The sequence below is a fragment of the Dipodomys spectabilis genome, unplaced genomic scaffold (genome assembly GCF_019054845.1).
Source record: "Dipodomys spectabilis isolate Male_0828 unplaced genomic scaffold, ASM1905484v1 ptg000373l, whole genome shotgun sequence".
NCBI lineage: Eukaryota > Metazoa > Chordata > Mammalia > Rodentia > Heteromyidae > Dipodomys > Dipodomys spectabilis.
The window spans coordinates 1,491,828-1,515,262 of NW_024871050.1; the positions used below are offsets into that span (position 1 = coordinate 1,491,828).

At 39.4% G+C, this 23,435-nt stretch overlaps 2 protein-coding genes across 3 annotated transcripts in view; one reads left to right on the plus strand and one right to left on the minus strand.

Moving 5' to 3' along the window:
* Trak2 (trafficking kinesin protein 2) overlaps positions 1-3,268 on the minus strand; it is a 52,628-nt gene extending 49,360 nt beyond the window's left edge. Inside the window, exon 1 of the mRNA XM_042666964.1 lies at positions 3,002-3,268. The gene's annotated coding sequence lies outside the window, so the exon portion shown is untranslated. The remainder of the gene's footprint in view (positions 1-3,001) is intronic.
* Positions 3,269-3,345: 77 nt separating this feature from the next.
* Positions 3,346-22,096, plus strand: Stradb (STE20 related adaptor beta). Of its 2 annotated transcripts, none has more exons than XM_042666966.1 (12): positions 3,346-3,635; positions 7,284-7,383; positions 10,043-10,123; positions 12,157-12,256; positions 14,074-14,195; positions 15,107-15,215; positions 16,575-16,698; positions 18,294-18,465; positions 18,756-18,860; positions 19,022-19,266; positions 20,606-20,648; positions 21,651-22,096. In XM_042666966.1, the coding sequence occupies exons 2-12, from the start codon at positions 7,372-7,374 to the stop codon at positions 21,792-21,794; spliced, it is 1,257 nt and encodes a 418-aa protein (XP_042522900.1). In that variant the 5' UTR covers positions 3,346-3,635; positions 7,284-7,371; the 3' UTR covers positions 21,795-22,096. The 2 variants fall into 2 exon arrangements, with proteins under 2 accessions (XP_042522900.1, XP_042522901.1); XM_042666967.1 differs by having other exon boundaries at positions 3,623-3,643.
* The last annotated feature ends 1,339 nt before the right edge of the window (positions 22,097-23,435 follow it).

Sequence of the window (23,435 nt, forward strand, 5' to 3'; positions counted from 1 at the left end):
CTGGGTGAATGCATCTCTCTTTGTGTCTTCTTATAAGGTCACCTGTCAGATTAGATTGGGTCTCACTGCAATGACCCCATTTAAATTTAGTCTCCTCAAAAGTCAAGCAAATACATTCACATTCTGAGTTTATGATGTTAGGACTTCCACATAAGAATTTAACAAGGGCAGAATTTAGCCTATAACAATCCCTATCCCATTTCTCTGGCTAGGCTAAATCCCAAGACTAGCCCAAGCCTTCATCCAGGCTGACTGCAGTGCCTTCTCACTTGCTCCCATACTATATCTGCACACTGCTGTCCTACTGCTCAGCTCACTAACAAAACTATGTTTTTTCCATTTTCAGAATCTCTTCCTTAACAATGAAGACTATATCCCGACACAGAGCACAGTGGGCAATAAAGATTTTTATTAATGAAAAAGACAAAAGAATATGGATCTTGAAGTAAGGGACATAAGGGCTCAAATACGGATTCCACTTTTTACTGATTTTGCAGGATTGGTCAAGTTAATTAATGCTGACATTTCCATTTTAAATAAAGTAGTTGTAATAAAAAATTCAATTATGCTGGCTGCCAATGGCTCACGCCTGTAACCTTAGATACTCAGGAGGCTGAGAACTTAGGATCGTGGTTCAAAGCAAGCTGGGGCAGGAAAATCTGTGAGACTCTTATCTTCAATTAACGATCAGAAAACCAGAAGTGGTGCTGTGGCTCAAGTGGTAGAGTGCTGGCCTTAAGCTGAAGAGCTCAAAGACAGCACCCAGGGCCAAAGTTCAAGCCTCACGACAGACCCCACTCCCACAAAAAAAGATTGAATTACAATATAAACACTGAATTAAATAATGGTACATAGTAAGTGCTCGTATATTAAGTATTTGATCTTGCCTGATTTGACTCCCACTTATACCACTCAGTAGCTAAATGACCTTTTTTTTTTTAATAGACAGGCAACTAAAACAAATAGAATAGTATGTTAGTTGCCTATTAAAAAAACCACACAGTTCTATTAAGAGGATAAGTTAACATATGTAAAGCACTTTGTTAGATATGTAACATGCAGGATTATGTTAATATTTATCCTTATTCTTACAAGAACAATGAAGTTCTGAACAGGTATGATTGTACTTGCACTACTAAATCATTCTACTGTTACTTGAATGTCTCAAGTCTCTTTCTAAACTAAACAAGATAAACTAAAGAGGTTCAAAATCCCTTATATTGGTATTTGATATATTTTTGGAACTGAAATAAAGTTTTCAAGAATCTTACCTTTCTACTTTGTGACTACAAATATTAACCATTTGCAGTAGAGAAAATACCCTTTGGCTCATACTTTTAAGAGGAGAACCATAAAAACCTGTGAACTGGAAAAGACCTCTCTGCTGAAAGTCCAATCCTATCATTTCTTATGTAAATACACTGAGGTAGATTTGGAATGGGTTGCTTAGGCTCTTAATGAGTAGCTCAGTGAGGAATGGTAATTACACATAGAGAGAACAATTTGTTCAAAAGTACTAAGGTAGTAGTTCATAACTTGCACTAGATACTCAAGGTGTATTGGAGAACCAGTATTAGGAAACCATACTGAAAACTTTTTTTTTTTTTTGGTCGGTCAAGGGGCCTGAACTCTGGGCCTGGGCGCGGTCCCTCAGCTCTTCATCTCAAGGCTAGCGCTCTACCACTTGAGCCACAGCGCCACTTCCGGCTTTTTCTGCTTATGTGGTGCTGAGGAATCGAACCCAGGGCTTCATGCATGCAAGGCAAGCACTCTACCACTGAGCCATCTTCCCAACCCTGAAAACTCTTTTGAGCCATTTGGCTTTTAAGGTCTGGAGTTTCTTTTTTTTTTTTTTTATGGTCTATAATTTCTGAAGTAGATAAAATTTACAAAGCAGATCTAGATCTAAATTTTCACTTATTATATAAATGAAATGTGTGAGATTCCAAATAGCCCAACAGGTTTGTTAAAGTGATTTAAATGAACTACATATGTACAGCTCGGACCTGGGGTGCCAGGCAGATTCAAGTACTCAAGTGTTAGTTGTTTCCCATCCCCTCCTTCTATACGAATAAAAAATTGTGAGATTATAAAGGTCTTTCATATTGTGTATGTTTGCTAAATGTCTGCCACTCGTTGGACATTAATTTTAAAAATAGGAAGCTGGAATCACTGTTCTGATGATAAAGCTTCTTCATCCCTGCCCTTCCTCACCACCAAATGTCCTTCACCATTTGTTTTGAAGTGTCATGTCACCACCATTAACATGCTATTTGGAGATCACTGTAGGTCAGACTTCCAATTCAAAAGCAAAGATTTGAAGGCCACAAAAAGGATTTACTGAAACAGACTAAACGGGGAGACTACTTCATTTCGTTTCTAGGGTCTATTTCAACAGGATAAATTTCAAATGAAAAGCTACATTTTTTTTTTCGGTTCACAAATGGAAGGTGCAGAAGGTGCTGAACAAGAAACCGACCTCACCCCTATTACTGTGACCCAGAATTGTCTTCTCTAAGGGAGAGGATTATTTTTGTGCTGGTACTGATTTGAAGACATCTGTCAACAACTGTTTCTTTTAAAAGACATGTGGCTTCAGGCTCTACTGCAGAGAAAAGCCCACCACAGAAAGGGCTCTTTCCGTCCTCCAGTTTACGCCACAGATGGTGAGCGAGGATTAAGGTTTCGTGTCCAGACACTTAAGCCTCTCATCCTCAAAGACGAGGCTCCAGATGGATGCTGTCTGGCGGAGGCTGAGAGGCTGCCAATCCCCGAGGTGCAGATGGGGTGCCTGACGAGGCCAGAGCTCAGCAACCCCTTCCCCACCACCACCCGGCGTGGCAGCTACACTGGGGAAACGAGCCCGTCCCACCTCGGGCCCCAGCGTCCGCGCGCGACCCCCGAGATGCTGAGGGGCGCCGGGCGGGGACCCCGCGCGTCCGCCTTCCAGGGAGCTTGGAAAGGGCAAGCCGGAGTCGCGCGTGGAAAGGCTACTACTCACCGGACTGGCCCGGCGTCCTCAGCTCTCGGTCCGTCCGCCCTCTGTCAGGGAGAAACCCCCAAAGCAGCGGCAGCCCGGGAGCCGCGGCCCCAGCGACCGCGGCTGTCAGTAAGCACCCGGGCGTGGCAGGGACAGGCGGGAGACCTCACCACATCATCAGCCGGCGACCTTGCCTCGGCAGCGACGCAGGGTCAGCTGCAGCCCCCCCCACACGACTGGGAAGCTTGAAGGAGACCCACTCTCCCAGCAGCCTCCACGGTACCAGCGCACGTTCTCCTGGGAACTGTAGTTTCCACTAGTCACGCCCCCAGCATGAAAGCCCCACCCCCTGGCGGCCGGACTCCGGGCGAGAGGCGGGGCAGCAGCTGGGGCCTGCACCCTGCCCGGGGTGGGGCGAGTCCCGGTCCCCGCCGGCTGTCTGGGGCCGGGGCAGAGTTCCAGGCCCACGGCCCCCGCGTCGTATCTGCGCCGCCGTATCTGTGGCCCGCGCTGGGAGCGGGCCTTGCGCGCTCGCTTTTCCTGCCTGCGAGCCCGAGGTCCCAGGTTTCGGGGATCCGGTGCCCTCCCCACCCCCCGCCCCCACCCCCGACAGCGCCGGCAGCTGGAAGAGTCGCTGGCCTCGGTCGCCGTTAGGGTAACGAGGTGAGGCAGGCTGGGAGGGAAAGGTGTAAGGGCCGGTGGGGAACGGAGAAGCCTCGGGCCAGAGCTGGCCGCCCTCCCGGAGCCCGAGCTGGCACGCTCGGCCGGCGGAGCGTGGCCCGAGTCCGGCCCGGAGCGCCGCGCGGTGGCGGGGTCGTCCGAAGGCCGGGTTCCCGGTGCCCGGGCATGGCCGTGCCAGGTGCACCCGCCGAGTCTCCGCGGCGTCCTCTACCCTGACTCTCACCTTTGGCCTCGATGACCAGCCTGGCGCTTTGCAACCAGAAGGCTCGCTCTGCCGCCGCAGCTCGGCTAGGGATGAGTCACTAAACGAAATGCCGGAGCGTGGCTGGTCCTGCCGGCGCGCGGCGTTGTTCTCCGCGTGGGGTGTGTGACTGCGTCCAGTGCCTTTTCCTCCACGCTTCCGAGGGGCGTGTGACTGCGCCCGCCTCGCACGCGCCGGGCGCACGCGGGGCGCGCAGGAAATGTTTGTGGAAAGCCTTAGTCACCCTTCTAAGTTTGGGACAGTCTACCCTGCCGAGAGTTGCTCGGATTAGGTTTTCCGAGTGTCCGAGATAATTTTGCATATTAATTTTGAAGCTCCACAGAGTAAGTCCCCCCCCCTTTTTTTTTGCATTCTCTCATGGATTCATTTCCTATCGGACACTTAAATGAACTCCTCTGAAGTTCTATAAATAGGGAGAGCCTTTGGTGTCCCCTGAAAGTGTTAGCCTATCAGTTTTGAGACTTCAGAAGAACCATTCTATTTTGGAACAAGTACAGTCAGTGAAGCTCTAGGGTAATTTAGGTTTTTAGACACTCGTGCAAGGGTCTACTCGGAGTTAGTGTAAATAGATTTAGAAGGATAGGTCTTTTAAGTATGATTTTTGTGTGTGGTACTGGTTATGGGTCTTGAACTCGGTCTGAGCGCTGTCCCTGAGCTTTATACCACTCAAGGCTGGTGTTCTACCACTTGAGACACAACTCCACTTCTGAAGTTTTGGGTTTTGATTGGAAAAAGCTCATGGATTTTTCTGTACTAGCTGGCTTTGAACTTCAACCCCTAATCCTCAGATCTCAACCTCCACAGTAGCTAGAATTACAGGCATGAGACATACTAGCTCTGGGCTTAAGTATGATTTTTTTTTTAAGGGAAAAAGTTTGTAGTCATACTAGTGAGAGGCACATAGGAGCAAATTGAGAGCAAATCTTCCACTTCACTCCTTTGCCAGGTGCAGGTGCTTTCTTGACCTCGAAGTGTCTTGTAAAAATATCCTTTAATAGCTCAGTATCTCTACATGCAAACCTCTGGGGTTAAACCATCCCACAGGGATGATTCTTTTAGTACCAACAATTCTCACAGATTGTGTCCTATGTTTTCCTGAAAAATAAAACAGTGTCTTGGAAATTGCTTTGTTGTTAGGTGAACAAAAAGCAGGATGCAAAGTTGTGATAAACAGAAAATTCACTTGGTCACAATATCCTTAACCTTTTTGCTTATGGGACAGTCAGCTCCAAGTGGTTAGGACTCTGTTTGCTTTGCCTACCAGTGGGTGTCCCCATTGTGCAGCACGTACCTGATCTGTGGTTGCTCGCCATTCATTAAGCAAATGTGGAATGACTACTGGGTTGTTACACATAACAGTACAAAAACTTTTTTGTGTGTGTTTCTTCATTTACTTGCCTGTCTCCTTAGAATAGAACAAAAGTGTGCATTTTACTGGGCCACAAGTTATGGATATTTTCATGGCTAGCCAACTTATTTTCTAGATAAACCTTATGAGTTTGTCCTGCCACCTCCTCATTTTTCCATGTTTTTTTCCAGTGTTGCTAGTTAAAGAGCACTTTCAGATGAATTATCTTTTGATCCCAGTCACTCTGGCAGACATTGATTTCTTCATTTCCTAGCACAGCAACTCCTGCCCCTTCAGTTGACAGTAAATTTACTAACAAAGTTAGTATCTTACTAACTTTACTAACTTACTACTTAGTAAGTTACTAACTGGTTCAAGCAAATTCACTTTCTTAGTCTAGCAATAAAACTGTAGATACTTCTCTACAATATTTATGGTTTACAAAATCCTCCTTTCTCATTTTGCTTAGGTATTTGTAGATACTTTGATAAAATCTGGAGACTTCATTAAAATTAAAGAAGTATGATTTAGATGAAAGAGGTGATAGTGTTTAGTGTTCAACGTGGTGCTACTAAGTTTAGAACATTGCTGCCCTTTCTATTAGTAAAGGCCTAGAAACTTCTGATTTGTGTTTTTGTGTCTTCTTGAATCCAAAGAAGTTACTAGGTTAGAATTCTAAATCTAGTATTGACAGTGAACACAGATTATTTGTGGAATGATCTGTATCATTTTCAGACATGGTAGTGTATACCTGTAATATCCTAGCACTCAAAAGCTAGAGGATGGAGAGCTCAAAGTCAGCCTGAACTACATAGCAAGACCCTATTTCAAAAAATCAAATTAATAATAACAATAATATGTATCTTTTATATCTGTAAAGACATACCAAGAATCAAAATGAACACTAAAAAAATCATAAAATAAAAAGAATTAACCTGCCCCTGTAGAGTGGCTAATGAGGAGATTGGGAGGATGATGGTTCCTAAATTAGCCTGGAAAAAAGTTCATGGGGTTGCATCTCAGCTAATAAAAGCTGGACACAGGAATGCACGCACCTGTCATCCTAGCTATGTGGGAAGCATAAGTAGGAAGATTGCAGTTCATGTTGGACCAGGCACAAATGAAAGACCCTATATAAAAAGTAAAAGTAAAAGGGGCTGGAGCTGGGAAGGTGGCTCAGTGGTAGAGCGCTTGCCTTGTGTGCATGAGGCCCTGGGTTCAATTCCTTAGCACCACAAAAGCAGAAAAAGCCGGAAGTGGCACTGTTGCTCAAATGGTAGAGCGCTAGCCTTGAGCTGAAGAGCTGAGGGACAGCACCCAGGCTCAGAGTTCAAGCCTCATGACTGACCAGAAAAAAAGGGACGGGGGAGGCTGGAGATAAGGCTTTAGTTCTTACCTAGCAAGCTTAAGACTGTAAGTTCAAACCTTTGTACTGAAACAAAAGAAGGCTTAATCTGCTAAAAAATGTCATTTTTACATGAAAACTTTTTTTAAAAAAGAATGTTTTTCTTCTAACCAGCAATAAGAACATATTAACTACTTCTCCAGATTTGCTAATCAGGGTCTTCAAATAATTTATGGGTAACTAATGCAATCAGAAAAAAATCTAAATTTTTCAAAGTGTACTTATTAATGGAACCATTGGAAAAATTTTTGAAGTTTATTTTTAATAAAATAGTTTCATATAAATAACAGGTACACACACACACATACATACAGTAGTACTAGTAATCAAGCTTGCTCGGCATATGCTTTCCTGAGTGACGCTCCTACAAGTATCTAGAGATTATAGAAATATCCAACTGTCAAAAATGTCCCTTTGAACTTGACTCTGCCTTTCTGTTATCAGATCCCATCTAGTATTCAGTAAAGATAAATGTTCTTTCAAGGAACTTTGTAGGAATGGCTCTCATCCTTCATACCAAGGAATACTAAAGACCAGGCGAGGTCATAGCAACTAGTTCTTTGAGGCACTTTAACATAATCTAATCTTGCCTATTTTTTTTTTAAAGTAAAGCATTTCTGAAGGTTGAAGATAAAGCAGAAATCTTCTTTTGAATAGATGGATTTTTGTCACTTTCTGTGAACCAAAGCGATTCAATGTCTCTTCTGGTAAGTTTTTGTTAACATTGATCTAATTTGTGCCATCAGTAAGTAGTTAGATGCCAGTGCAGCACCTTAGCAAAAGGCATATTCTAAAGTACTGTTGTCCTGGGGTGTTGTGATTTGAATGACTGATATCTTGGTGAATGAATTAAATTCTCAGTAAATTTTTGTATCTTTCAAAAAGAACATCTCAATTTTTGGTACTCTTTAATACTTTGTCCCATATTCACTTTTTAACATATATCTTGTATTTAGATGCCAGTCCCACCCACTTATCTCTGTCTCATCCTTTCAATCTTTCAAAATTTCCCAAAGTCAAGCAATACAGAGTTTTAAAATATCCTTCTGGCTTCTCAGACAAAACATTTGGATCAGTTCACAATATGAGCTACATCAAATATCCATTTGTTTTTGTGTGTATAAAAGATTCATGATACTTGCTTTAGAATAAGTAGTTTTCTGTTTTATATATCATATAATGTTTGAATAGGGAATTTTTATATTAAACAATGATCTCAGTCTTAAAAATTGTGAGATGAGCCGGTCATGTGGGGTGGCATCCTCATCTTGAATTTGCATCTAAGTGCCAAGAATTGGAGCTATAGATCAGACTCATATTTGCAAATCTACTCCACTGGTTGCCAAGACTGAGAAACAGAACAATGAAGTTGGAGACTGTCTTCTTAGATATATGGAAATGTATAACATATCTGCCTTTAACATATATACCTGGAAAATACATTGAAGTCAACATCTCATGTCCTAAAACAGCAATGAACATACTTTAAAAAAATCTTTAAATAGTTGTATAAGGGGTTTCAACTCAGCATGTAAATTTACATAGAGCATCTTTTCTTTTAAAGGCCAGATAGTATTTTCTTTTTTTTTTTGTCGGTCGTGGGGCTTGAACTCTGGGCGTGGGGCTTGAACTCTGGGCCTGGGCCCTGTCCCTCAGCTCTTCAGCTCAAGGCGAGCGCTCTGCCACTTGAGCTACAGCACCACTTCCGGTTTTCTGGTGGTTTATTGGAGATAGGAGTCTCACGGTCTCTCCTGCCCAGGCTGGCTTTGAACCAGGATCCTCAGATCTCAGCCTCCTGAGTAGCTAGGATTACAGGTGTGAGCCACCAGCGCCCAGCCAGATAGTATCTTCATGGTACTACTTTTCTACTTTGTTGCATGCAGAAATGAATAACTGTTCAGATAAAACTTTATTCACACAGATAGCTGGTGTTTCATTGATCAGTAATCCTGCTCTACAGGATTACTTTGATTTATAATTTGATACAAGTTTGTCATTTGGAAATTATGTACCTTATAATCAGTAAATTAGATTAACTGGGAAATGACTTGCTTGCTTATGAGAAATTCTAGCATATTTTAAAATAAAGGAAGTTTGATTACTATTTACTTAATTATTTTCTTGGACATGGAGCTTGAACTCAGGGACTTGGGCACTGTCCCTCAGCTCTTTTGCTGGTAGGCTAGTGCTCTACCACTTGAGCCACAGTGCCACTTCCAATTTTCTGGTGGTTAATTGGAGATAAAAGTATCACAGTCTTTTCTGCCTGGTCTGGCTTTGAACCATGATCCTCAGATCTCAGCCTTTTGCATAGCTAGGATGACAGGCATGAGCCACAGTGTCTGGCTGTTTAAGTACTTTTAAATAACTGACTATAAAATTGTTAAGTAGACATGGATGGGCTTTAAGAGAATCATTTGGTATTGTACTACACTGTTTATATAAAAATAAACATTGATGAGATTAATGAAAATAATTTCTTACAAGAGTCAGTCATATAATTTACTTATAGTTTTCTTTTGACATTCTTTTTCTTCTTAAATAGTATGAGATTAGCTTCGCCTCATTAGTTGATATGCTAGATCATAGTTACATTCTTTATAGGCAATATATAATAACATCCACAAACTAATGTTCAGGAAAATATGAATTGTGATAATACAAGCGATCTCTTTGAATTTGCTTTGAGTTGGACATGTTTGTCATCGTAAGTAACAAAAACTGTAATAAATATACTCAGTATGTACTTTGAAGCAAAGATCTAAGGATCGTGGTTGTCCAGGCAAGAAAGTCTGTGAGATTCTTGTTTCCAATTAAGCACCAAAAGTGCCAGAAGTGGATCTGTGGCTCAAGGGGTAGAGTGCTAGCCTTAAGCAAAAAAAGCTTAGGGATCAGGCTCTGAATTCAAGCCCAAGACTGGCACCAAAATAAAAATAAAAAAGAAGTAAGTGGTTGGTTTAATGTCAAGAAAGATATACGAGGATCAAAATAAAATTACAATGACTACAATAGAATACTCTTTAGCTAACTATTCAGAAGAAAATAATCTTTAGAAAAATATTCTGAAATTTATCAAAGGTGATGAAGGACTTAAAATTTAACACCAAGAGTGAAAATGGATTGACAGTAAAATCTCAAGAAAAGAGAAGGCAAGAGTCAGAGATACACCAACTTCAATTCTAATAAGAAATTAGACTTCTGTACACTCTGCTGTTTCTCTCTTCTCTCCCCCATTATGAATGCCTACCTCCATGTTAAATCCTCATACCATTCACATGCATCAGACCATTTTGCATCCATATTTTCCCTCCACTGGTCCTGTTCCATTATTTATTTCCATTTATTTAATGTCTTTGTTATTTCTAGGATTGTTTCTGTACTTCACGAACACGAGTTGAATCACTTAGGCCAGAAAAACAGTCTGAAACCAGTATCCATCAATACTTGGTAAGAAATTGGTTGAATACAATTCATGTACCTCCTTTGCCTTCTGTAAGAATCCTCACTGGGTCTCTTTTTTTTGGCAGTGTCTTTTCCTGTTTCTTCCTGCTGCTAGTCTGCAAGAGTCTGAAATTGACTTGACCTCTTCTTCCTAAGCCAGCTTTCCCTAAGCAGTCTAACCTATTGCTGTAGTTTTAGTTCCTCAGGTTTCTTATTGCCCTGGGTCTACCTTAGAAGTCCTGAGAGGAACCTGGCATCAAGCAGAACTGATAATTACCAGACTGTACTCTCTAGACATGTCCAAAGAGTCAGGTATAGGATCTCTATCCCAGGAAGATTCTTCAAAGGCACACCTACTGAGTTTGAGTGTAACCTAAATCTTCTCTCAGACCTCACCAACCAATTGTGTTTCTTGCTTTGGCTAATGAAAACCAACCTAGTAAGTCATCCTAACCAGAGACTTCAGAGTTGTCTTCACACTGCTTCTGCTCACAGCACTAAATCTTGCTAGACACCAAGTCTTAGGAGTCTGTCTTTTCTTCCTCTCCTTTACATCATCCCCCACACAGACCTGGCCTGTTATAGGATGACTCACTGCCTACAGACAATCTGCAGTGGGCAGAGACTAGACCACATGTGTCTGCTCCTAAATGTGGAGTCCTCTCCCATAGTGCTCAGATTAGTGTTAACTACTCTACCAAGACAGGCCTGCTTGTGCCACTTGCCAGCTTGAAAACTTCCATTAAGGAGCTACAGAAGTCTATTTTTAAATGATTTTGTCAGGTTATCATAGTTTAGTTATCCATATTATTTGTTTATTATTTATTTTTGCTGTATTGGGGTTTGAACTCAGGTCCTCATGCTTGCTAGGCAGTTATATTTGGAGGACAGACCTGATTTGCCAAATGATTTGTGTCTCTTATAACTTTGAAAAGCACTCTATCTAGAGAAAAGCCCATCTCTAAAGTTAACCATGCCTCACTCTGACTCCTGAGCTCCCCAGGAGACCTCATACTGGCGTGTGCTTCTTCACCTGGGGAAGCTAGACCCTAAGCTCTTATCCTTAAGTATGGCTTTCTTTTTTACTTCCTTTTGGTTCATTTCATCTTGTGAAAACTTCTTCACCATTTTAATAGCTGTGATATGGAAGGGGTTCTGTTACTACACCTACTAGTGAAGCATGCAGTTTGTAGGAGAAATGGATATAGCTGATGAGTGGGAGCAGGACCACAGGCATGGAAGATCCTCACAAGTCACTGTAGCTCTAGTATACTCAACACACACCCTGATTTCTCAGCCATTCTTCCCAGCTTCTATACATTTTACTACAAATTGCGCTGGACTCATTCCTTGCTATTTGTAAACCTGCATTTCCCTATCCTTTCCTGCTTTCCATGTAGAAAACTTTCTAATATCAGGGCTGGGAAGGTGGCTCAGTGGTAGAGCACTTGCCTTGCATGCATGAGGCCCTGGGTTTGATTCCTCAGCACCACCTAAGAAAAAAGCCGGAAGTGGCGCTGTGGCTCAAGTGGTAGAACGCTAGCCTTGAGCTGAAGAGCTGAGGGACAGCGTCCAGGCCCAGAGTTCAGGCCCCACACCGGACCCAAAAAAAAAAAAAGAAAACTTTCTAATATCAATTATCAATTGGCAACTTCCCTGTAGATCTAAAAATCAGTTTCCAGCTACTTTTGGTGTCATCTTAATGAGTACCTGTCAGCTTGAAAATACAGTATCAACATTTTCTGTTGGGGTGGCAATGTCAGTTGATAGTCTAAATGTTTATACTTTTTTTTTTTTTTTTTTGGCCAGTCCTAGTTATTGAATTCTGAGCCTGTGTGCTACCGTTTTGAGACACAGTGCCACTTCTGGCTTTTTCTGAGTAGTTTATTGGAGAAAACAGTTTCATAGACTTTCCTGCCTGGGCTGGCTTCAAACCACAATCCTCAGATCTCAACCTCCTAGTAGCTAGGATTACATGCATAAGCAGTGCTGGGCAATGTTTATACATTTTCTGTTTTCATTTTGTGAAATAAATGCAGGTTGATGAGCCATCCCTTTCCTGGTCACCTCCATCCACTAGAACCAGTGAAGCAATACGTTCTACCAATGTTTCTCACTATGAACTGCAGGTGGAAATAGGTAAGAATCCTGGACTTCCTATAACTAACCTTTCATTGCTTGAAATGAAATGGTTGACAGATTGTTTTATAGGCAATTATTTCTCTGTTGATATTATAGCTTAAAAGTTGGATATCCACTGTGTTAGTTAAATAACTTAATTTTATTATATCACAACAGTGAGATAGGTAGATTTTTTTTTAAGTTTGCTATCTGGAAGTTTTACATTTTCACTGGTACATTTAGAGAAGGAAGATAATACTAAAATGCTTATTGTATCCTTATTGTGGGGAGCATCTAACTTTGTGGGAATAATTTATAGTGGGTAGGAATTAAAATAATGTAAACCTTTCAGTTATAATACTTAAAATTATTTTCTAATTTAAAAATATATATTTTTTGTGTAGAAACCTTTCGCAGTTAGATGGAACAAGATGAGTTCTTGTTTCTAGCTTTTGTATACATACATGTGTTTATGTGTATACAAATATATGTGTATATATTTATGTTTGAAACATACATGGTGATTTATTCTCAAAAATAGGGTGAATCTCAAAAGAATTATGCTACATTGGTGAAGCAAAGGAATTAATCACAAATGATACCATTTATATAACAAGCAGATCTGTGGTTACTGGGACTAGAGGTAGGGATAGGAAACTGCTGATTAGTATTCTTTTGTTTAACTAGATTATCAAATCACAGTCTTAGCCATATAATAGCTATGCGATTATATGTCATTGTCTTCATTTGCTTATGGACCTCATATCTTACTTTGTAGATTGTCTATTTAATCCTCTGCCTGCTTCTTAATTGAATTGTTTATTGTCGCTTCTGGATGGAAGTCTTATCAGATATAAATATATAAATCAGATAAAAATATGAATATATAAAAATACTTATATATATAAATATATAAAGTCAGATATAAATATATAAATAGATTATGTTTTCATTTTCTCTCTTTTTCAGAGGGGGAAGCATATTGTAAAATAAATATGCTTTTGAAATTTTTGAAATAAATATACAGAGCTTCCTAGTTTTAAAAAAATTCAATTCCTAAGTAAAATTTTATTACAAAAAGAAAATACAATAACAAATTGAAATGAATGTGGAACAAGTAAGTGGATACAACCTTTCTAAGCACAAGAAGGACATACCTGACATAGGAACCTTCCTCTAGGCTTATCAGGCACTCTGAGGCCCTGAACCTGTATTGAGATCTGTGGTGTTTTCAAAAAGGCCTTAGAGAGTTCCTTTCCACTCTCCCCCACATGGCCCTGATCTAAATTCATGAATCTGAGCATGTCTTTGACCCCAGAAAGAAGATGGAAGACCTAAGTATGTGTGAAGCATGAGCCCTCACTCAAAAATTGTCCAGCAGGTAACAAAATGTCTCCCGTTCACCCAAAGAAGTTTGAGGCTGGTGACTAAGAGGTGAACAAGAGGACATCCTCCATTAGGACAAATTTTAAGGAAAGGTCACAAAATTTGCATGGATCTAGGGACCATGGAACTGTGTAGGTAATTCAAACATGGAATGATGGAGATTTGTAATTTGAAACTTAGAAAACACTGAAGACTGGGCAAAATCATGCAATTATGAGAGTCAGTTTGGGGCTAGTTAGATAGTAACAACTTTCCTTTTGGACAGCTAAAAAAGAGCTTGTGTTGAAACAGCGGGTAAGCCAGATGTCTGAGATCTGGGCTATTACTGCATTGCTGAGATTGACTGAACTCTAATTTCGTAGTGGTGTGTTTTGAAGAGAAGGAATTTTAATGAAATGCACAGCATCAATTCTGTTGGTTGCTAACAAGAATCTTATGTCCAATTCCAGGAAGAGGATTTGACAACTTGACCTCTGTCCATCTTGCTCGGCATACTCCTACAGGAACACTGGTAACTATAAAAATTACAAATCTTGAAAACTGCAATGAAGAACAGCTGAAAGCTTTACAGGTAATGATATGAAGAAGGGACATATTTATTAATGTCTTGTTGAAGAGATTGTATCTGTTAGAATTTGTCTCATGAAATTGGTAGGTCTTTGTTTTAGGGAAAGGTAGACTTCTCCAGACTAATATTTAGTCACTAAGTAAGTAAGAATACTTATACCTGGATCTGGCTTCCAAGTGAAAGGACAAGTATATTCCAATTTCAGTAAACTACTATAGGTTTGTTCAAGTGAATATCATACTCAGATGCTAGCCTGGAGATTTACAACACTTCAGTTATTCCAATCACAAATAATCATATAGGAGAATAGAAAAACATAAGCAAATGGTATCTTTTTTACCCAGATAAGCAAATTTAACTTCCATATTGATAAATTATAACAGAATTATGTTTCAGGAATATTATTCCATTTTCTTGTCATTAATCATTAAAATTTATGCCAGTTCTGAACCATAAACTCGGGGCTTCTCACTCTTGTTGGGTTTGCTTGCTCAATGCTGGTACTCTACCACTTGAGCTAATCCTCCAGCCTAGCCTCACTAATCATTTTGTATATAATAGAGGAAAAATTTTTCTTCTGATATTATCTCAATTTAAAAAATATGTGTATATAGATGTTGCACAAATAAAGGAGACTAGAAAAAACTATTAATTGTTCTTTTGTGATGTATTTTGCATGACTCCCTCCTCCCATTCTGTGTGTTTTAAAAAAGTGTTTACAATAAGAACATAGCCTAGTGTCAAGTGTGCTTATGAAACAGGAATCTTACTTCATAGAATACTTCTGAGATTTAGAGGTCAGAAGAACTAAGAATGGTGCAGAGCACTAAGCAGCTACCACTACTACTGTTGTCTTCATCATGAGAAAAGAGAAAGTATTTTAAAATAGCTTGTCTCTTGTGTGTTTACTCTAGAAAGCAGTGATTCTATCCCACTTTTTTCGGCACCCTAATATTACAACTTATTGGACAGTTTTCACTGTTGGCAGTTGGCTTTGGGTTATTTCTCCATTTATGGCCTATGGTAAGAAAGCTGCTTACAACTCATTGCTTAGCCCGAATGCTATTGTTAATACAGATGAACAGAATCTTAGATTTATGACTTTCTACTTTTAACTTATAAACATAAATTCTGATTCTCAGCATCCTGACCTATTTTTACATTTGGTTTATGTTGGTTATATTTGGTTTATTATATTTTATATTTGGTTTATGTTGACTTTTAATCTTCAAAAAAAATGTAGAATGGGTATAATAATCAAGGAACTCATTCTCATTCTCTTGAGAATTTCATGGCTTTACATAAGCCATCTCTTCCCCTCAGTTTTCTTCCTGTTTGTCAGTGGGAAGTGATTGGTCCCCGTTTCTCCGCACTGTAAACTGAATTCATCGTATTATCAACATCGTTGTGTGTGCCTGTCCCTCACTTGTGCTTCTTGAGGGCAAGGATCTTTTGTATTTTCTGTTTTGGTCCTCAGGTGCTCTTATAGTACTTAGCACAATACAGTGTACAGTGTGTTAAAGAATTAAGTGGATGGATTCTAGAGCTTTGATCTTTGAAAACAATTTTTAAATTTTATTGTAGAAGTGATGTAAAGAGGAATTACAGTTACATAAGTCAGGTAATGAGTACATTTTCTTTTGAACAGTGTCGTCCCCCTCCCTCAGACTCTCCCAGTTTAGAGCTTTGATCTTTAGAACAGCTTTTGTGAATTGCTTTTGGATTACAAAGAAATCATACGCTACATATATAATATGGGTGTGTGTGTGTGTGTGTGTGTGTGTGTGTGTGTGTGTGTGTATGTGTGTGTGTTTTACAAGTCCTGGGGCTTGAACTTAGGGCCTGGGCACTATCCCTGAGCCTCTCTGTGCTCAAGGCTAGTGCTTTTCCACTTAAGCCACAGTACCACTTCCGGCTTTTTCTGAGTTAGTTTACTGAAGATGAGAGTCTCACAGCCATTCCTGTCCAGGCTGGCTTTGAACCATGTTCTTCAGATTAAAGCTTCCTAAGTAGCTAGAACTACAGGCGTGAGCCACCGGCACCTGGCTTATAGCATATATTTTTAATCACAGAAAATCATTGAAAAATAGTTAGCTTTCTTTCCTAATCTCTTAGGAAATCATTAGGGGAAAAAAAATTCCCTACTGGTGTTGGAATCAAATTCAGGGCTTTAACATTGTAGGCAAGCACTCTGGTTTTGAGCTTTATCCCCAGACTCCCTCAAAAATGTTTTGAAATTCCTGAAGGAAAAGCACTTTTGCATTTGAAAAAATTAGGCACCATAAAAAGTAAATGGCATGTGTGCATTTATGGTGGAAAAGTACATCCACAACATACCTAGAAACAAGATCACTTTCAATGCTGCTATTAAAATTCTTTCAGGTTCAGCAAGTCAGCTCTTGAGAACTTACTTTCCTGAAGGAATGAATGAAACTTTAATAAGAAACATTCTCTTTGGAGCAGTGCAAGGATTGAATTATCTTCACCAAAATGGCTGTATTCATAGGTATGGGCTTATTGAATTTTATAAAATGATTTTGTTTTCTAGTATCAGAGTTTTAATGCAGGGCCTCTCACTTGGATTACTCACTAGGCTGGTGCTCTAACCACTTGAGCCATGCCTCAGCTTCTTGCTAACCAGTAAGAAGGGATTGGCTTTGAACCTCAACCTTTCAGATCTTAGCTTCCTGACTAGCTGCAGGTGTGAGCCACTGACAGAGGACTAAAATGAAAAACATGTAATGGAAAAGGTCTTTTAGGAAGCTTTGAGGAAGAGGCAGTTGAGTATTAGAATGTAGGGTTATTCCACTGGAAGCAGAAAGGAAGGGATCGATGTATTCAGTAAATGTTTACCTTTATATCCATTCACCAAAACTGTTAAGGCCAGGGCATCTGTACCAAGCACTGTCCTTGGTTCTGGGGTGGAGCATCTTCTCTCGTGGAGTGCACAGTCTTAGTCTAATGTGGGACATAAGAACCAGGATGTTCAGGAGATTAGCTATAGGACCCTAGTTAGCTGGTTGTGATTTATTCCTTTCAAGCAAATAAAGAGCTTCTTTATGTACTTTCCAGTTTGTCCCATATTTATATCATGTATAAATTATAATTCTTCCTTGATTCCTTAAAAAGCACCTTGAGATTATCATACTAAATACCATGTCTCTTGTTGCTAAAATTCATTTGAGTAATAGTCTGAATGTGAAGATCAATGATCTGAGATACACTAGGACTTTGTTTTGCTTCTGAATTAAATTAATTTTAAATGGGCTTGCTTTCTTATTCAGTTTCCATAAAAGTTTTTCTGTCTTGCTATTCATTTTTAGCAGCATTTTGGTTAGCTGATAACTTTAAACCAACTGTACACTAAATAACTGAAGTTTTCTTAACCATACCAGTCTGTTGACATTCTGCTATGTTGGTGAAAATAGGATAAAAAAATTAAAGCTTTTTTATAATTTATCTGACATTTAAAGAGAATTTATGGTATCTTTATAAATGATGTTATACCATGAGAAGATTTTACTGTATAATATTCCATTTAACTATAAATTATAAATTTATGCTTAAAATGTTAATTGGTATTTTTGCAACAGTATCTTAAAATAATAAAATTAGTAATTTGGTCCTATTTTTTATTTGAAAAAGACTTAACAGGGGCTGGGAAGGTGGCTCAGTGGTAGAGCGCTTGCCTTGCATGCCTGAGGCCCTGGGTTCGATTCCTCAGCACCACATAAGCAAAAAGAAAAAAGCCGGAAGTGGCGCTGTGGCTCAAGTGGTAGAGCGCTAGCCTCGAGCTGAAGAGCTGAGGGATAGTGCCCAGGCCCAGATTTCAGGCCCCACGACTGGACCACTCCTCCCCCCCCCAAAAAAAGACTTAACTGTTCCAAACCTGCAGCTTTCAAATGTTCTAGTTCCATATTGAGTAAAATAATTCCTACTTCTCTGAACATTTCTTCTATTTTTAATGTGTATTAGATACACTGATATTTTATAAAGGGTATTTAGTTTCTAAGTGTATACCTCTCTCTGTTCTGACCAGACTTTTATTTTTTCTTCATTGGCCAGATTTCTAGTACTTAGGATTGTTTCTTTTTGTTCTAGGAGTTTTAAAGCCAGCCATATCCTCATTTCTGGTGATGGCCTAGTGACCCTCTCTGGCCTGTCCCATCTGCATAGTTTGTTTAAGCACGGACAGAGGCATAGGGCTGTGTTTGATTTCCCACAGTTCAGCACATCAGTGCAGCCGTGGCTGAGTCCAGAGCTACTGAGACAGGTCAGGTGTGGCTGTGGCATTGGTTTGTCTGTGTGTCTCAAGTGTCTTCTGAGTTTCACTAAAGGACAATTGCATCTTTATACTTGGATATTGGTGAATGGCCTGCTATAAGACCTTTTCTCTTTCTTGTCAACATTTTGTTAGGAATATAACATACTAATACATTAGGTAGATCCTGATTTCTTACTTATGGGGTTATTTTCTATCATTCACCATCATTTATCACAACAGGATCTGTAGATACTTTTGTCTATTTACACTAAAAACTTCAAATTAATTGTGTTGCACAGGATTTACACGGATATAATGTGAAGTCAGATATTTACAGTGTTGGGATTACAGCATGTGAATTAGCCAGTGGGCAGATCCCATTTCAGGACATGCATAGGACTCAGGTAAAATGCCTCTAAAATCTATGAATTTGTCTTTTATATATTCTTACATTCTAGATAATTTCTATAAAACATGTTCATTATAGACTCTGAAGAACTTCATTATCATTTTTGTTTTAGTAATTTTGCCTGGAAAATGTTTGAGAACTTTTTCTTTCTCTTAGATGCTGTTACAGAAACTAAAAGGTCCTCCATATAGCCCATTGGATATCAGTATTTTCCCTCAATCAGACTCCAGAATGAAAAGTTCTCGGTCAGGTGTGGACTCTGGGATTGGAGAGAGTGTACTTGTCTCCAGTGGAAGTCACACAGTCACTAATGAACGGCTGCACACACCAGCCTCGAAGACCTTCTCTCCTGCCTTCTTTAGCTTAGTACAGCTCTGTTTGCAGCAAGATCCTGAGAAAAGGTAATACTGGTTACCTCTACATAGCACAAAATGTATGTGCTTTATATTTTTTGTAAGTTTTGTAAGTTTTTTTTGTAAATTTTTTCATCAAATTCAAATCTTTTGATAAAAATGTGTAATGTAGAAAATGTCAATGCTAAGAACCAGTAGAAACAGTAAGCAAATAGGAAGAACACTGGATTCAGAATCAGAATAATTAGGCTCCATATCATTTCCTACCTAAGTCATCTTATAAAAATTATCTTTTTTTAAAAAGCACTCTTCCTAGATACTAATTACTACATTTCTATTAAGGCATTTTAGAAATGTCTAATCAGTTTAAAAATGTAAGTTGCTGCTAATATACTTGTCTAAAATATTATTAGATAACTATATATTCGTATTTTTATATAGAAGATATCTGTATCTTATTTTACGTATCTCTGTCTTTTAGCTCCTTAGTACCTGGAATATGTCTAATATGTACTCAGTAAACGTTGAATATGGCTTAATTGAGGAATACTTCTAGAATTATTTATTTCTGTTAATTAAATTTGGAACTAAGAATTTGGCTTTTTTTTGTACTAGTCCTGGGGCTTGAATGCAGGATCTGGGTACTGTCCCTGTGCTTTTATGCTCAAGGCTAGTAGTACTCTACCACTTGAGTCACAGGTCCACTTCCTGGCTGGCTATCTATCTATTCATTCATTTTTGGTTACTTAATTGGAGACAGTCTCACCATTGTTCCTGCCTAGGCTGGCTTCAAACCTCAATCCTCAGATTTAAGCCTCTTGAACAGCTGGGATTATAGACATGAACCATTAGCACCTGGCTTTTTTCTTTTTCTTATTAATGCTTTAGTATTGGGTTTTATAGCTCTAACATAATTTCTGGTTTTAGTGGGTGGTACTGAGCTTTGAACTTAGGGCTTGGGTTTTTCTAGACATACACTTTACCACTTGAGCCATTCTTTGAGTCTGTTTTTGACAAAAGGGCTACCAAACTATTTCATGTCCTATATATTTGACACTTTCTCCTTGCACTTGTTCTGTTGTATTGCTAGGTACAAATACTAGAATTATACTTGAAAGTACAGTTACTTTTCAGATAGAGTCTTACAGGGATTTTTTTTGCCCCGGGGTGGGGGGTGGTGAGCCAGCCTCAGAACCATTTTCTTCATACTTATGCCTCCCTGATAACTCAGATTACAGTGTGTATCTTTACTCCCAGAGTTTTATTGTTGTTGAGATGAGTTCTAGATAACTAGAATGGGTTCTCTGCTTCCTGAGTAGCTGGGATTATCGATTAAAAATCTGCATTCTGATGTTTATTTCTTAAATAACTTTATTAAAAATTTCAGGCCATCAGCAAGCAGTTTATTGTCCCATGTATTCTTCAAACAGGTGAGCTTATCTATTGTCTGTTGCTTAGATGTTTTCAAATACTATTAAAAACCACTCTGTTTTGTTGGTTTAATGGGATACTTTGGCTGCCAAGAGACAAAATTAAAATAAAGAGTACATCTATGTGGAGATGGTGATACTTGTTTTTGCTTTTTCTTGTTTTTGTCTTGTTTGTTCTTTTATCTGTCTTTTGAGGGGACATATAAGGGAGCATAAGCGCAGGGACAAAAGGTGAATAAAGGCAGGCATGGTACTCAGTAGACACTGTGTAGAAAATGAAGTGCAACTTGTGCGTGCAGATAGGAGTGGGAAACTGTGGGAAAGCAAAGGAATGGTTTAAATTGTCCAAAAATGTATTCATTACCTGACTTGTGAAATAGTAATTCCTCTGTACAACACCTTAACAATAACAATAAAAAAGCTATTGCATTGAAAAAAATCTTCATCAACTCAATAGACTTTCTAAAAGATTTCCTCTGCAAAACAAAATGAGTGAAAACTTATCATCATATGTCACTATATATTTAGATATATTTTAAATCAAAGAATTTTTTCTTTATTGGTCAGAAATAACAGGAGGACAAAATATGACAAAAATCAATGTATTAATCTTCCTATTTTCTGATAATCAGAATTAAAGGCCTTTAGAGAGTATACCTGAAAATAATTTCAAATATTTAGATGGTTCCTTTAAAAATTACTTATTTTTGTCAGTCATGGGGCTTAAACTCTGGGCCTGGGTGCTGTCCCTCAGCTCTTCAGCTTAAGGCTAGTGCTCTGCCACCTGAGCCACAGTGCACTTCTGGTTTTCTGGTGATTAATTGGAGAGAAGAGTCTCGTGAACTTTCCTGCCTGGGCTGGCTTTGGACTGCGATCCTCAGATCTCAGCCTCTTGAGAGGCTAGGATTACGGGCATGAGCCACCAGCACTTGATTAAAAATTACTTATTGCTGACAAGACTGACGTATTTATGTACTAACAGTCTTACTTTGAATTTAACAGATGAAAGAAGAAAGTCGGGATTGCATTCTCTCCCTGTTGCCCCCTGCCTATAACAAGCCATCAGAAGCACTGCCTCCAGTGTTGCCTTGGACTGAGCCACAATGTGATCTTTCAGATGAAAAAGACCTAGACTGGGACTTATAGGGCTGCCAAGCCATTTCATGTCCTATATACTTGACACTTTCTCCTTGCTGCTTGTTCTGCTGTATTGCTAGGTACAAATACCAGAATTATACTTGAAAGTACAGTTGGTGCACTGGAGAATCTATCATGTAAACCCCTCTGTCTACAGGGCATGACTTTCTAGTCCTCTTCTATGTCAGAGAGCCTTCACAACTCCATGGCAGCATCAGAATTACTCCTCTAGCTACAGTTAGTATCATCTCTTCTTCATTTCTCACACACACACAGCAAGCTGTGACCCCCACTTCTCCTGATCTCTCAGTGTAATTATTTTTGTCGGTCGTGGGGCTTGAACTCTGGGCCTGGGTGCTGTTCCTGAGCTCTTCAGCTCAAGACGAGCGCTCTACCACTTGAGCCACAGCGCCACTTCCAGGGTAATTTTTGAGCCAGGTTTTTCTACATCTTGCTTTCCTCAGGGTACAGTGCCGCCCAGGATATCTTGTTCTTGCAGATTCTCTAGCCTTTTTTATCAGCTACTTAGACCAACAGGTTAGTTTATTATGGCACCATACCCTTTTCTGGAGAAGGGAAATGTGTATATTTCCCCTTCTTATTCTGTTAATGTTAATATGTATTGTAACATCAAACTGAGCCTCACATTTAATGATTCACTTGAAATGTATAGAGAAAATGTCATTTGCTTTTTATAAAAAGGGAGGGCCCTAAGCAACACTTTTCTAGCTATGTAAATTATAGATCCTAAATTCATGTACTCTGTGGGTGCTCAATAAAAACTTAATGAATTGAATTATACTTTATTTATTATTATTGTGTGGTTTGACAAAGCTGGAACACAGATTCTACTCCATCTACCCCAAGAAAAGCCATTTCTGAAACAAACTGGTTTACATAACCTAATGAATTAAGGCTACATGGTTTTGGCAGAAGGCGTGCTTACCTGTCATGATTATTAATGCAATTTCCTTATAAGCAAGAAGAGTTTGTAATTTGAACTCAGGTTAATAGGGGTTAATATCAGTTGATTTTCTTAATCTATACATCTCACTTCTATTACAAGTTATTTTTGATGTAAGACTAAAAGTTTGAGACCCAAAACATAAATATACAAATGAACAGGTAACTTTAAGCACAGTCTTTTTTAAAATGTTTATTGACTGGACACCCTCAAGAATAAACATTGGGTTTACTCTTGTCAGTGTGCCCACCAAGATGTGCTAGGGTGAAAGCTGAAAGTGAGAGAATTTAGAATGGACTGTGGAGGAGGAGGGGCTGAGAACCAGTAGAGGTCCCTAAGAGCGGCTGCATGGTGGGCGCTGTAGTTGATCCCACTGGAGGTGAGTACTTCTCCTTCTTAAGTTCACCTCACCCAAAGAAGCCCACAGGAATTTTAAATATCCTCCTGAATGTGTGCAGATTCTCCTGCATGTGTGGAGTGCAAAAGGTAGGAGGAGGATCATGATACTTCCCACATCTCCTGTAGGCATATTAGGGTTCTCTGATGATAGAGCCAACAGGATGTTTATACGTAGTGTATATATATATATATATATATATATATATATATATATATATATATGTTTGTATGGATTACATGCATACATACAGAGTTTAAGAAACTGGTTCATGTAACTATGGAGGCTG

What these genes read in the sequence shown, in the direction of transcription:
- Stradb (XM_042666966.1), top strand. An exon ending in AACAGCTGAAAGCTTTACAG is followed by an intron (nt 14,196 to 15,106) that starts GTAATGATATGA and finishes TGTTTACTCTAG; the next exon opens with AAAGCAGTGATTCTATCCCA. An exon ending in CAGCAAGATCCTGAGAAAAG is followed by an intron (nt 19,267 to 20,605) that starts GTAATACTGGTT and finishes TAAAAATTTCAG; the next exon opens with GCCATCAGCAAGCAGTTTAT.